Genomic DNA, 15,990 nt, shown 5'->3' with positions numbered 1-15,990 from the left:
TTTAAAATGAGATTCTATTGCGGTACCACGGTTTAATGGATAACCATCGTAAGTCGTGTTGCCGAGATCCGTTTTAGATAATATACACGCGTATGCACGAGTTGGACGAGTCGCGCTGCGGAATCTTGCAGAAAGCGGTCCAAGAGTAAACACATCCAACCATCGGCGCCGAACGCGCAATACGCATACTTGCCCATTGACTAGCTGCATACCCGGTGCATTCACCCTATATCTATTCTGCCATTATCCACTTGGATTCCGTCGCCCACCCCCGCGGTTCTACTTCCGCCCGTCGCATATACTCGTAAAATAAATCGTATAATCGGATAACAAGACCTGCCTCTTCGCAGCTCGGCCGTATAACTCGCGATAACTCGATCTCGGCGCGAATCGTCTTGCCCGCGCCAACCGTGTATCGACTACCTATATCAATATTGCGTCGGAATTGCGCCGCCGCCCGTTGCAAAGCAATCGTCCCGCTATTCATGGGCGAAACATTCATGCTGAGCAACGGTGCTGCGAAGTAAATTATAACTTGATAACTGCGTCCAGAGGAAAGAGGGGATAAAAATTACAATTTGCTCGGCTTTTCTCTCCGTGGTTTTAACTGGATCAAAGAGGGTGACTTTTTTTTTTACATTTAACTGAATCGGTTAAAAACAACATAAGTCAAGTTTTGTCGGAGTGACGGCATTTCAAGGAAACCGTGTATCCTTCCTTGATTTTAAACTCCCTCAATGTTGACGAAAATTGATTTACGTTGTTCTTCACATAACTGATTAAAGGCAGGCTACCAAACAAATAATTCCATAAGCAATGGTTAGAATTCATCACCTAATAACATAGATAATAGGGGTAGCCGTAATGCTTACAGTAGCTATAATACTATCTTCTCATCTACTGATCTGTGCGATGTATACATTGCTGCTACTAAAAATTTATAGTTCACGTTAAGTGTACTATAAGTTTTAGATTTTTAGTATTGAATTCAGATATTCAGTGAATATCGGAATACAATCCTGTTGAATTCCTGTTGTTATTATGTTTCTGTTTGGATGACTTGAAAGTTGAGGCTATGTAGACTTCATTCTCGTTATTGCGGTTTATATTATTTTAGATAATTTGCAGAAGATAACCCTTTTTTTATCTAAGGTAAAGATGAAGATAATATACACTATAATAATCTAGATAAAGATAGAATAAAATTATTTTTTTATCAAGATGGATTTTATCTACCTGGATAATTTTATGTAAATAACGGAGCAAATACTGGTTCTGTATGTATATCTATTTGCGCCATTGACATTTGAGTCCTGAAAATCTCTGGGTTTTAATTACCAGAATCATCAATACTTCTTCAGTTTCTTAAACCGACATTCTTAAAGTTTCTAAATCTTTCATATGCTTAATCGCTAGTACCGTAAATCCAAGACTTTATGATGTATACGTTAAGTATAGACACATCTAATCTCTTACCGGTCGCGATAATTATCGATTCCAGTTAGTGTAATTGCCATCTCCTCGATCTCGACGTAATCGTTTCAACGGCATTTACATCAACCTCGCCCATGATGCCCGACGTTATCAGGGAACGCAAGCCCAAAGAGAGAACGAGTACTTCGACCCGTTATCAGTACTTGGCGATTACGATGTCGGTCATTGACACGGGAATCCGTTACTCGCGCTCGACGCCAGAATCCTGCCCGCTTGTGCACGAGCCAAGTAATTCGAATAAACCGACGTGAAGAAAAATAACCAACTCTAAAGCTGATGCGGGATGATGAAAACCTTCGGAGTCCACCAGTGCGCGAAGCTAATCCACCGCTTCCATTTTCAACGCGCGTCTCGCTTTTATTTCGAGCTGAGCGCCGCGAAGCCGCACTCTCGCGTAGACCCGTCCCCGCGAATCTTTGCGCTCTGCGATTTTTTAAATGCATTGTGTATAAATAAGTCTGCGGTAAACATAACTTTTCCATTATCGTAGGGTACGCGCCACTCGCGCCAGAGAGAAAGAGAGAGTGCCTCGTCGTTCCAGATTTTATCCGCTGACGGGCCGATACCGCGTTTTAACGTCCGACACGCATTCCGTCAAGCAGCCTGAAATTTTGCTCTGTTCGCACGCACATCGGCGTCTCCGCGCCTCTTCTTCCGCATCGTCTACCGGTACGCAGCAGCCGCGAGCCGGTTCGCGCGTCTCCTCTCGCGTCTCCGCGCTGCACCGACCGCCCGACCCCAGGCTCCGGTGGAATGTGTCTTTGCGCGTTCGCGGATGGCGCCGTAAAAATATTGTTATTCTACAGCCGAAGAATGCCCCACGGGCATACGTGACGAACCTCGCGGTGCCACGGGACGAACGACGCGACATATCATGCTGAATCTTTCCCTGCGCTCGCGGAACGCAGGGTACTTCAATGGAGCGCGGGCAGACTGATGACTCCGGTTAGAATTGATTGCCTGAAGAGACATCCGCCTCGAAATCGCGACGCGACTCACGTCACTCTGCGTTTTTGTGCGCGATTTGTCCAAGCCACATAAAGTTGCATACGATAAAAATTATCCTTATTACATTTTTATTTCGAATTTCCTCTCTTGCTTTAATCGATTAAACAGATGATACAAATATCTATTAATTTTCAATGCTTTTAGCGTCGACGTAGCGCGAACTATTGGCGAAAAATAATACAAATGAGAGAGAAGTCAAGTTTTTATCAAATTGATACGATATATTAAAGAATTTTATCGATTGTGAATTCTATCGTAACACGGCGTAATTTGATAACGCGGAATAAAAAAGCATTTTGTCTCGTTTCTTTTAAGCAAGAAAAAAAGAGATCGAATAAAATTAAAGGGAAAATTTTCAAGCAGATTGTGATCCACTCGACACAATTTGTAACTTCTACATAATTTAGGAATAATACTTGATGTAATAAATATTTCGTGATATTTATAACATAATTATCCATTGCTTTCTTTTACATAATATAAATGTGCAAACGCTATATATTATTTATATAACAAGTATATGATACTTTAATATGTAAAATTTAAACATTGGAATTATATAGATACTATAAAAAAAGTAATTAATGATAATCAAATGATACAAATATACTATCATCATTATTTTTGAAAAACGGTAAAATTATAACTATGACATCACTGTAACTGTCACTTTACATAAAATGTGATGAACAGAAATTATAATAAACACATAACTGTGTCGACTGAGCATTATGTCATAAATAATTATCAAATTTCTTATATTTTTTCCTGTGGTTATTATTGACATATATTTTTGTGCTTGTTAAAATTAATTTTTATAAGTGCATATAAGATAAATTATTATTCTAAGACCTTAGAAAATCAGAAAATAATAAAGTATCAAATAATACGTCGCACATCTTAAAATAAAATTTTATTTTTAACGCAATTACGCTTTATTCTGGATGCACTTTAACTGGCGCCAGAAAGAAGAAATCCGATAAGAACATCGTTGCATGGCGCCGTCTAATAAAATGTTATCGGGATAAAGCTTCAATCGCACCGTACATCTCGCTGATTTATACCGCGTTGATGTAACTACGGAATAACAATATAATTACACTCAAGTGTACATACGCGAATAATTATCAATAATGAGCGCAATGTTTGCTCATCAAACGTCAAGATGTTAAATATTTTGATTATACAAGTCGCATGTTGAATGTCACTTCGTAACACTTTAACGCAATAGCGCGGCAAGATACGTTACGCAATATCATTACGAAATTAACACATCCTACACAGTTGTTTCTTAAAGTGTCATGTTTTAAGTATGTTAAAAATCTATTTTTAAATCATTTGTTCTCCTGAAACTTTGATGAGCACTACATTTACTCGGCAGTATATCTGTTTCCTCCAGTGTGCAGTAAGAAGAGTTATTGTGTTTAAGTATTTATAAAAATAGATTCTTTTTTCTGATTAATGGTACCATTGATCATACAACGTGACGTTACCTTGTTTTACAAACGCTAAGACTTTTATTTTCTAATGCGAAACATCTCTGATAACGAACATAATTCATCTGGAGCATCAGGTATTTGGGTTATCCTAAGAGTTAATATGTTTAAGCGTTTATTAAAATGGATTTTATTTCGATAAATGGTATCATTGATCATACAATATGACGTTACTCTGTTCTACAAACGGGAAATGATATGACATTTCGTGTTTTGCAAACGCGGGAAATTTTTTTTTTGCAGCATATCTCTGATAGCGAACATAACTCATATGAAACACATCAAGTGTTTAATATATATATTTATAATTGTCGATACGCGCAAAAAATATCTGTCTAGCGCTAAAAAAAGCGATTACTCAATTTTTTTAATAATGATCATCTATACAAGAATATTTTCTTGATAATCGTCTTAAAAACATGGATAAAAATATGGATCTTTCCTATCTTGTGTAGATGTTTGGTAATAGTTTACTGCATTAATTCTAATTACTATGCAAACTCTTTTTTGGATTTGTACTGAACTCAGCGAGCAGTTGCTCCAAATCATGATTGCAGCACTTTCGAGAGCCTCCAGGGCGTTGTTCGTCCATCAGATTGAAATCACCGCTTTTTAAACCAAACTGCACACATCATACGATACAACACTTTTGTCGAAAAAAAAAATACAATTAATTTGCACGTTTTTGCAATATTTTTTTTTTAGTTAAAATTCGTAAAAAATACTATGTCGGATATGTACCTCATCCACTGTCATTTTCGCCGCTAATTAAATGCTGCTATTTAGCTTGTTAAGCTTTTTGCTAAACTGTGTGCCATTTTCAATAAATATATAACTTTAAAAAAGCGCAAAGATTATTTAAACTTTTAACTGCATAAAAATAATTTTGATTATTTATTTATACAGTTAATATTTCATAAGTTCATATATCTTTAAATCCACTATAAGTTCAAATTTATTTAACTCTTTCAGCGTAACACATACGTGACTCCGTTTTATCTTTTCTTTTTTAAATTATATCATGTATTTATTGTATTTATTTATTTATTATTAATATTGAACTTATCTATTAGTTTTCAACTATCTAAAGGTTTAATCTTGACTTTCCAATAATTATTTGTTCAATATTGTTAACGCTTTTATTGTTATAAACAAGTTACTACTCAAAAAACTATTTTATATTAAATTTATTTGTATGTAAATAATTCTAGATAAATACATACATTTTTTAAATAAAATATACCCTAAGGAACAGAATACGATTTTTTGCAGATTTTTTGCAAGTTTTTAATCTTTTACAATACAAAATTGAAAAAATATAAGATTCTACGAATAAATGCAATTTTATGGTAACTTGTATATTTATGTACGAAGATTTTGGGGGCAACTAATTTCAAATTTTTCATCAAAATTTGGTATGTAAAATGTCGATTCTAATATGGCGAGTCGAATATGATGAATCAGTCCATCTTTCGTACTACTTTCGTACTACTTTCGTAAAATTATCTACTATTTTGAATTTTAGAAATCTGACAGCAGATTTGAATTCAGCGACTCTAAAAATTTACAGAGTATGATTGATACGAAGATCCGTTTGCGCGAGTGAAAAGATTAAAATATATTCTGAATTCTAATAATTTAATACTTCTATCAAAAATATTAAGTTAAAACAAAAATTTGATTTGTTTATTTCTTATATTTCTTTGATAAAATTTTATAATAGATATTCTTCAGAAAAGTATAAATTCTTTTTTTTTAGTACATAATAATAAGTTTTTCTAAAGTTGGTGAGTATATACTTTAAGACAATTATCAAAAAATATTCTTTGTTAATTTTCATTTGCTAAAAAGGAAGTAAATTAAGTAATCGCTTTTCTTAGCGACAGAATTGATAGTTTTCAGTGTAGTTCACATTTTATATATAATTTATTTTACAATATTTTAAACAAGAAATTACGTACTCGACATAATTAATGTCGCACAAGTGTTATTTATATTGCACCGATCATAAGCGCGACATTCAAAGCGTGTCTGCAATTAGCATCTAAAACTTTGTAACTGGATTGAAACCAGGAAAATGTCGATCTAGTTCGTGACGCGGCATTACCTTGAAACTCGATTCCGCTGAACAAAGTGATAGTACAGTATATTGGCTACTCGATCAACATTGTCGGAATATTGTCGATCGCACGCAGAGGTGTGTTTGTTGTCGTCGTCGTCGGCACCAATTATCTCGAAATTTTGTCCATCACGTGGATAGAAACGATTCACGCCCCGCTAATAACTTTCTCTTTCATCAATCGATCATTGGAACGTCGCGTCTAACACACAGTAAAAACGTCGCAATAACATTCAAAGGCATGCCGTTCTAATGTATTCGCAAAAACTTATCGAAGCAACAACTAGTCAGATTTTCCATAAATTACGTATCAATCAGCGGTTTGCATACAAGAAAACAATCGTGCAGAACTGATCGACAATCGGTCGCAAGATCATGTCGTTGCTACTTATACGTACGTATACTTCAGATTTTTTCGTTAAACGCATTTCGAACCCGTGAAGGAATACAAAAAATCGATCTTTTGATACAAGAGGTGAGCTTTAACAATTTGAAATACAGATTAAGAGTAAATAATTTATTTATTTCTATCTTATTAGTGTATTTTGCGAGATTGCCTTGATGAAAATTTTACTCGGAATTTTTCATATCATTTTTCAGAATTTCTGTATAATTTTATAATTTTCTCAAATTTTTTGTACAAACTAAAACACTCTTTAAAAATGCCCAGAAAGTTTACAACTCTTCTCATAATTTTATATACACGTTAATTATAAAATATTCTAAAACTTCTAAGATTCTTTGTTCTATAATTTATGACAAAAATGTTATAAAATCTAAATAAGTTAAAAGTATTTCTTTTAAATTATTAGAAAAATCTTAAAATATTTTAGAATTAACATGTATGAAAAATTATAAGAGAAGATGTAAATTTTTCGAGTATTTCTGAAAAATGTTCACCAGAGTAAGCGACTGAGTTTCTCGCACGATAGTCATCGCTGGCAATTATCGCCTCGCTGTAGCCTAACAACAGAGTAATGTCAAGGACACAAGGCACAAAGCACATGCTGAATTGAAGGGACCGACAATGGGCCAGTGACGCTCTAGAAATTTCAAGTACGCAGCATCAAAGTCTGCTGAGCATTACTTATGAGGAAAACATATCACTTAAAGTCGAACGGCGGCAAAGATAGATCTGTGTGTGTGTGTGTGTGTTGTGTTTATGTGTGTGTGTACATATAATCATCTGCTATTAGCAGTTAAACGGCCAAACGATTTTATTTGGTGTCAATGAATCGCTGTGGGGTTCGATGTATCCCATTACCACTTCTGCGTTCATTGACACATTTATCAGCTTCTTAATAAGGAATATAGGCATATGCTGATTCCACTGCGAATCAATGTGTCGCAAGAAGCCCGATAAGAAAGTACATATAGTGATACTCCACAGTGATTCAAAATTGTTTTATTTTATTAAACTATGAAAAAATTAGAGAAGTATGCGCGCGGTCAAAATTTCGAAGAATTTCGATGTGAATTGGTGCTCTCTAAATCTCACACAGTGAAATATCACTCTAAAAAAAGTGAAAATTCAGTTTGTGCTATTTCACTTTAATGAGAGTAAAAAATCAGTGCTATAAGAGTAAATTTTGATTTTCATAGAGTGGCAAATCACTCGAATTATAATCGCACACAGAAAAAAAAGAAAATTGAGATTATATAGTGTTAAATACATATAACTTATTTACATGAAGAATTTTGTATAGTTTTATGAAGAAAAATATAGTCTCATTATTCAACAATAATCTTTATGATTTGAGAGGAAACAATATCGGAGAGAAAACTAACAACATCTTCAAGAATTAAAATGTTTACTAGCACTATTATTAAAACAATCACATTTTTCTCTTTAAATGACTATTATAACATCGAAATATAAATATTGCAATTTGCTGAAATTCAAGATTATCAAATTCTTTAAAGAAAGTTAAATTCTATGTAAAAAAGGTTATCATTGTTTCATATAGAATATTCCATACTACATTTCTTTTAAAATAAAAGAAAATAATTTTTATCAAGTATTCTAAACATTTTGGTAAGCAATCGGATACGCTTTATTGAATGTGATATTATCAACTTTTGTTTCCGACCAGAAATATACTATTAAAACATCCAAATGTTAAATTTTTCTAATTCAGCATGTACTTCATTTCAAATTCAGACACGTAAAAAAAGAGATATTTGTCTCAAACATTTAAAAAAAAAAAATTTTTTTTTAATAAAAAGTAAAGTTAATGAAAATATTTTTGGAAAAAATGTTTTGGGTGAGAGTTTCTTATTTTTTTTATGTATAATCCAAATCAAGCAATAAAAGTACCATGTTTTCTTAATTTTATAAGGAATGTGCACTGTGCAAGGAATTGTATAAACAAAAATGAAACATTGGTTATTAAATAGAACATATTAGTTTTAATTTGTGATATTAATGTTTGACACTATTTTTTCTGTGTGTACACAATAGTTCAATTTTTAGTCTATTAAATTTAGAGAATGATCTTATCCTGACGAGACCCTTCAAATATAAGCCCCAATTATTTTATCAATTAAGAAATGAAGACAAAACAAAAGCGTGCGTTAGAACGAAACAGTCAATTACGCAAGAGCAAGACTTTAGAAGATTCATGTTATCGCGGGTGCGCGCGATTGCCATCATATCAGAGCCCGGTCTTTAGTAATGATGTGATGAATTTATGATAATGACAGTGTGATTAGTTTTCAACGATATTGCGATGTATAAAGCTATCGCATTTATTTATGTCGTGACATTTGCTGTCACAAAAACACGCGACACAATGGCAAAATGAGCCTCAAGCGTAGGCAGGAACCGCCGCAACCGCATTCTCCAAGTCGGCGCAGTTAAAGCATTCCGCTAAAACATTCCGTAGGCGACATACTAATGTAACTTTTCGAAGATCTAAGACAGTTAATTAAATATAAAGCTGATTCCAAGTAATAATATTATGAAATTCACTAACTTTATAAAATCTTTCTTGAGATATATATCGGTTAGAAGTGTGTTGTGATAAAAATAATTGTAATTATACAATGCTTTTATTAATTATCATTTTCTATGATTGCGTGATTTCATCTTACGTTATCTTCGCAGAAACATGAATTTATTTCTGAAATAAATTTAGTTTCTTATTTGGCATTCAACGATATGTTTTCTCTTTAAATGGCGAAATAATTTCAATGACGCAAAAAGTTGATTCCTTTCTCTTCCTTGTTTCATGAATTGGAATTGGCACTTCGGCACGATATCGACGCAAAAAATAGACGTTTATCAAAGTAAAACGTCAGCAATTTTGATGCCGTAAAGAAATATCGTAATAATATACGATATAATATCGTTATGCTTCGATGATCGCGCGACATACGTGCTATTATTCAAACATTGAAAATAACTGCTATCGGTGATCAATACCATCCATAACATGCTCTTAAAACTACAGTGTTGAGTTTGCAAGCATAATCAGTACAATGATATAGTGACATGTGACCGATAAGAAATCCGGTTTATTCCACAAGTTAAAACCACAAATATATTTGTACTTTTAATTAATTTATTATTTCAAATGTTATTTCAAATATGTGAACTTAAAATTAAAAAAAATGATACTAAAAATAATCGATAGAGCGAAAATGAACGAAACTTCGTGTTTTTGCATTAGATTAGATAATAATATTATCAAAATAATTGTATAAAAAATTATTATCTAATAATCAAAATTGAATTAAAATTAGAAACTAATTAGAAACTAATTAAAGCTCTTAAACGGCTATTTTTTTAAAGTGTAATAACTAATAATTTTATTAATATTACCAAATATAAAATGTATTATCATAAATGTATAATTATATTTTTATTCCATATTACACATATAAACACATTTCAAAGAAAAGAGTAATTATTGCAAAATGCCGTTTATTCAACTATTAATACATCTTTTTTATTCGTTTCATTTTTACATTCAATTTTAAAAAATTACGACATTATGATTTATTATAATATAAAAAAACTGTTTAATTAACTTTTAATTTAACTTGAGTTAATTTAATCTTAACGTAATTTTTAACTGAGGTTTTTATTCGTACAACTTTTAACGTAATTAAATTAATTCTATTAGTCATTAACTTTAACTTAATTTAGTTTTAAAAAAAAAGTAATAACCCTACCCAACCCTAGTACTTCCCTTTTAATGACTTTTCACCCTTTTTAATCACTCCTCTAAAAATCATAGTATGCGCAAGAAATGCCGTAAAAGGAAATTTAGTTCAGTAAGAAATTATAACAGAAAAATTATTTATTCGATTGAGAAATCTCAAACAGAATATATTACTAATATATTAGTAAATACGTTACACTGACCGCAAGGTCACACGAGTTTAATACTTTTAATAATTTGTAGGCAACAACTATTTATAGACTCCCGATTATGGTCGTCGGTGATTGATAACGCAATCGCCTTACGCGAAACTCTTTCCCGGACGGGCGTGACATCTCGCAGAGTGGAATTTACCGGTCTAAGGGAATCCACGCGGAAGAAGTCGTGCGCGAGTGACGATCGCGAGTGACAATAGTATGAGTGGCTCTATCGCGTGCAAGGGCGGCCGCAAATTTCGTTAAATACTATAAAGTCTACTTGGAGGAATCGTCCAATCTCCTTGAATCAAGTTGGAGAACGGAAAACCTGCAGTCGTTCTCCTCAGCTCGCTGGAGACATTAAGCAGAGGAGGTTCGCGCAGTCGTACTCCCACATTTTGTGATCGAAACCAATGTGCCGGCAGATTTATCGATCATCGACACACGAACCATCCGCTTCTCATTCGTCGTGATATATCGTTGTGATCGAGTGGATGTTACTTGTCGTGCGTTGCACAATTAGTGCGTCACAATCGAAATCAAGGTATCGCTTTTTTATGCCGGTTTATGAGATACTTGTTGCCTAAATTAAAAGTTTGATCTCTGACTCGTGTTTGATGAATAAGTTCGATTTTAAAGTAATTTGTCAGAGTATAGAGTTTCACGCTTTGTCAGTTGTTACGGCAATTAATTTCTATTTCTTTTTTTTTATAATTACTTTTTTAATATATGCCACATACTTTTCTATGAAATTCTTGAGAAATTTAATTTTCATTGCATAATGGAAAAATTGACACATTGCTTGTTTTATTTTTTAACAGATTGAGCAATGGGATCAAAGTATAGTAAAAGTAGACATCAGCGTCACGTTTTAAAATACATTACGTAAAAAGGTCAAATATAATTTGCAGTGTGATTATGATAGCCTATGAAATGAAAATAATTACATGGCAGACATAACACAGAGGCAAACTAGATATCTTTAAACATTGTGTGCAAATAATTAATGTAATTAAAAATTCTTTCTTTATACAGAAAAAAATAACGAATTTAAAAAACTTGTTTAATCTCATTGGAAATAATTTTATTAATTTAATAATAGTATTATGTCTATTTTCATCAATGTAAATTAACCTCCATTTAATTTACTTTATATTTTTGTTTGGTTCTTAGAATTAAAAAACAAATAAACAGTAAGCCTAGTTTAAAGTTAATCTATGGAAATAGGCATCGATAAAGCAAATATTCTTTTTGTTAAAATTAGAGCATAACGTATTCAATTAACAAAATTATTTCTAGTTAAATTAATGTTGTTAATATATCATCATTTTTTTTCGTATAATAATGGCAGCAGCATAAAAAAATTGATTCTTCTAATACAATAAATTTATAATTATTACAAAAATTATTAACGTTAATTAATCGAATTATTATATATAATAATTAATATATAACAGAACTTTAAAAAAAAAAAATTTTATTGATTACATTAATGAAGATTCTAATAAAAATGAGAATATTTAATGATTATTTAATCAATGTTTGACTTGTAATATTATATATTTTCGCTAAATTTAAATTTTTAACTTTTATTCACCACAATTTGTAGAAATATTATTTATAGAAAAATTAATGTACGACAGTAATGTTGGACTGCCATTTCATTTGATAGATCGATAGAAATTATCTTCTTTACTACGTATTAATGTTTTAAATATTTCTAAGCAAAATTGCAATTTTGTTTATTAACAGTTTTATTTAAGAAATAAATTTTAATGTAATTCTTGAAAAAAGATTTTATCTGCGTATATATGTATATATATTATGTATAATGTAAGTCCATAATCTTTTATTTTCATGATTCAAGTATAATTAATTCATCTGAATAATTTATCTGCAAATGTCCTTTCAGAAACGTAAACGTATGCAGCATCTAACTCGAGGACGATCAGCGATTTAAATATAGCCGCGATTTAAATATCCTGCAAGAAACTCAGATAAATTTCTCATCTGCTATCCCAGCGAACGTCCGAGATGGCGAGCGTGGACAAGGATCTTGAGGAGCTCATGTCTCATTTGGGTGAATTCGGCAAATACCAATTCCGACAGTACATCCTTCACTTACTCGCCGCCCTTACGGCCGGCGTACACATGCTGTCTCTACTGACAGTCGCGGCGGTGCCAGCTCATCATTGCGACATCCCAAAAGCGAACGTGTCGTCCGTCCTGACCAAGGAACTCTTCAATTTTACCGATCACGATTGGGACAATTCTTCGGATGTGCTAGGACACCTTCCACGCCATCTCGACAGTTGCCACTATTTGGATTTCGACAATGTCACCCGGGAATGTAACTCGTGGACCTACGACACAACGTACTTTCAGTCGTCGCGCGGGATGGAGTGGAACTTTGTTTGCTCACGACGTTGGATGGGCGCCGCGGCGCAATCCTCGTACATGTTCGGCGTGTTCGTGGGCGCGGTCACCCTCGGTAGTATGGCAGACAAGTACGGCAGGAAGATCATATTTTACGTCTCCGCCATGGCACAATTGGCGCTCGGAGTATTAGTTGCCTTAGTGAACAACTTCTATATCTTTTTGGTAATCCGTTTTCTGTATGGAATCTTCGGTTCCGCCGGCTCGTACATCACCGGATTTGTACTGACAATGGAGCTAGTAGGTCCGTCCAGGAGGACCGCGTGTGGCGTGTTATTCCAATTGGCCTTTGCCGTAGGTTTTATGCTGGTAGCTGTGTGGGGTGCCGTGCTCAAGGATCGTATGTGGCTACAGATCGTGTATGGTTTGCACAGCGCAATCCTACTCGGCCACTGGTGGTTGATGGATGAGTCGCCCAGGTGGCTGTGGGCACACGGTCGCGCCGCCGAAGCAATCATCATCGTGCAGAAGGGTTTAAAGGTGAACGGCAGCAACGTTCAAGTGGACGCCGCTAGACTGATCAGCAAATCGAAGGTGCAGCAGGAAGTCAAGGAGGACAAATCGTACGGCGCACTTGATCTCTTCAAAACGCCGAATCTTCGCAAGAAGAGTCTGAACGTATGTTTCAATTGGTTCGCCAACTCGATCGCTTATTACGGACTGGCGCTCAACATGGGCAACCTCGTCGGCAATCCGTTCGTTATGCTGTTCCTCAGCGGTGTGTTGGAGTTTCCATCGTACGTCTTGATAATATTCACCCTGGATCGTACGGGCAGAAGATGTTTGATCAGCACGTTCATGCTAATAGGCGGTCTGTGCTGCATCTGCGCTGCCTGCATCACCGGTGCGACCGGCAACTTAGCGACTATCGCCATAGTCACAATAGTACTCATAGGCAAGGGTTGCATCGCGGGCTCGTTCGCCATAGTGTACAACTACACGGCGGAGCTGTTCCCCACGGTGGTGAGAAACACGGCGCTCGGTATCGGCTCCATGTGCGCTCGTCTGAGCGGCGCTCTCACGCCTATGATCTTCTTACTGGACTCGCTGGATCCGCGAGTACCAGCTACGTTGTTCGGTTTCACTGCCCTGGTGGCAGGCTTTCTGTCGCTCTATCTGCCGGAAACGGTAAATCAGCCGATGCCGGAGTCCATTGAGGACGGCGAGAACTTCGGCAAAGGTGACACCTGTTTCACCACTTGCCTGGGCGGCGGTGCGAAAACCGCCGCGAGCGAACATGATGTTACAATGGACAAGATACCAGAGAAAGATGAGAAAGAAAAATTGAATGATATATAAACGATCGTATTGTGTTAGGAAATTCACCAAGCGCCTTCAATTAGTACTTATAGCTGCAATACGCTGATATGAAAAATATCTGGATCTTGATTTAAATGTCAAGATACGTGTCTTGAGATACTTGTTAAAAACACTTATCAATAGAGGAAAGGAGAATAAGATGAAGAAATGGATAAGATGTAAAATTAAAAAATCTAAATTGTAAACAATTTTAATTTATATAACAGCTTTTAATTTTTACAAATGATAAACAAAAACTTTAATAAAACTAAAAAAGCAGCTTATTATTTTTACATTATCACAGAAATTAAGAAAAACAAACATTAGTATCGTCATCTGTTCTCCCTTTCTTCTACTTATAGAGAAGCCCATCTAAACAATACATGCAACGTATCATTGAAAAGAAGATATTTAGAAATAATTTACACATGTACAAAGAAAGAAAAAAAAGTCAGTTTTTGGAATTGTATATTTATATATATGAAAAAGAAATTTTATATTAACAATTTTACAGTCTGTTCCACATAAGAGTATACACGTCTATAAGAAGATTTATATGAAAATTTTTACAAATATATACCATTTTAAAGTACTCATATTTAGAGTATTCATACGTTATCTAAACTTCTATTGTTATTCATTGTTATTCATATCAACAGCCATTATAAACTTGGCATGCCTTTAACTAAATTTTCCAACATAACTAAAAAAAGTGATATATGAGAACAATTCTTATTTTGTAAAACTGTTTACACGTTTTATTGATTAGAATTATACATTAACGCTAGTTATATAACAATTTACTTCACTTTAATCCACGGTGATATCAATTTTTATAAAACTTTACACTTTAGAAAACATTTAATGGATGCCTTAGAAAATTAGAAAAACAGAAAATGAAATTATTTAAACATAAAACAATCACATAGTTAATAGTAAAAATATTGAATACAAGCAATTTTACAGAAAATGGACTTGTTTGCTTTCTCAAAACTCTTTCATTCTTTATATAATAAAATTATTGTCAGATTTTCACTGAACGTGACTGTTGAGTGATTAAGAGGAATTTCATGGATAGACAATTTCCGCGATAAAGGTGATTAAAGATTCAAGTGATCCTGTTCTCAGTCGCCACCGTAAGATTCTTCTTATGAGGATATTAGAATAATCCGAGAGAAAAAGAAAGAGAGAGAAAGAGAGAAGAGAGGAGTCAACGAGGAAATAAATTTGTTGACATCCGACTTATCTCGCTACTTTCGGTGAAATAAACTAGTCGAGGAAGTTTGTGGGTTATGCGAGATAACGGGAAGAACGCGGGGTGCTTTAGAACACGCTATGATCCTAATGGCGAGGATGCAATTCAGAGAGGGATCTTTCGGGAGGACGCGGGAGATTCTCGGCCCTGATGAAACCGCCGACTCACTCCTCCCTTCCTAACTAATGGAAAAACTTTGTCGCCCGGCCCAACGCTTTTCCAATCATAAAGTTTGAAAAATGGTCACGTCGGTTATCCGCGGATTTTTTTTTCGCCGTAAAATTAACGATGGTAGAGAAACATCCTGTCTCTCTAGGAAAGTTCGTACAGTTCTCCGCCGGACACCTCAAGTCGCCCCAAAAGCAGAACCTTATTTAGTCGTGGCTCTTATTTACTATATAAATGATATTATTCTAACGCAAAACGTATTTTATTATAAAATTTATTTTGCGTGAAAGATTTAAATAATCACGTTTATTTATATTCATTTGCATACAAATGTCTGTCAACGACACCGAGT

The 15,990-nt window shown here is 34.3% G+C and overlaps 2 protein-coding genes across 8 annotated transcripts in view; one reads left to right on the top strand and one right to left on the bottom strand.

The window, feature by feature from the left end:
- Positions 1–15,990, bottom strand: part of LOC113002651 (aminopeptidase N-like) — a 39,912-nt gene that overhangs the window by 22,616 nt on the left and 1,306 nt on the right. The gene's annotated exons all lie outside the window — the stretch shown is intronic.
- On the top strand, positions 6,448–14,811 carry LOC105205259 (organic cation transporter protein). Of its 6 annotated transcripts, none has more exons than XM_039450622.1 (4): positions 6,448–6,592; positions 7,021–7,173; positions 10,527–11,024; positions 12,393–14,811. In XM_039450622.1, the coding sequence occupies exon 4, from the start codon at positions 12,515–12,517 to the stop codon at positions 14,213–14,215; it is 1,701 nt and encodes a 566-aa protein (XP_039306556.1). In that variant the 5' UTR covers positions 6,448–6,592; positions 7,021–7,173; positions 10,527–11,024; positions 12,393–12,514; the 3' UTR covers positions 14,216–14,811. The 6 variants fall into 6 exon arrangements, with proteins under 6 accessions (XP_039306556.1, XP_039306555.1, XP_039306554.1 ...); XM_039450621.1 differs by having other exon boundaries at positions 7,021–7,554; XM_039450620.1 differs by having other exon boundaries at positions 7,021–7,699.

Source organism: Solenopsis invicta, chromosome 6 (assembly GCF_016802725.1).
Source record: "Solenopsis invicta isolate M01_SB chromosome 6, UNIL_Sinv_3.0, whole genome shotgun sequence".
Lineage (NCBI taxonomy): Eukaryota > Metazoa > Arthropoda > Insecta > Hymenoptera > Formicidae > Solenopsis > Solenopsis invicta.
Note: the sequence above shows the minus strand (reverse complement) of the source record. Positions and strands in the feature narration are given on the sequence as shown.

What these genes read in the sequence shown, in the direction of transcription:
- LOC105205259 (XM_039450622.1), top strand. Translation starts at nt 12,515, where the DNA reads ATGGCGAGCGTGGACAAGGATCTTGAGGAGCTCATGTCTCATTTGGGT.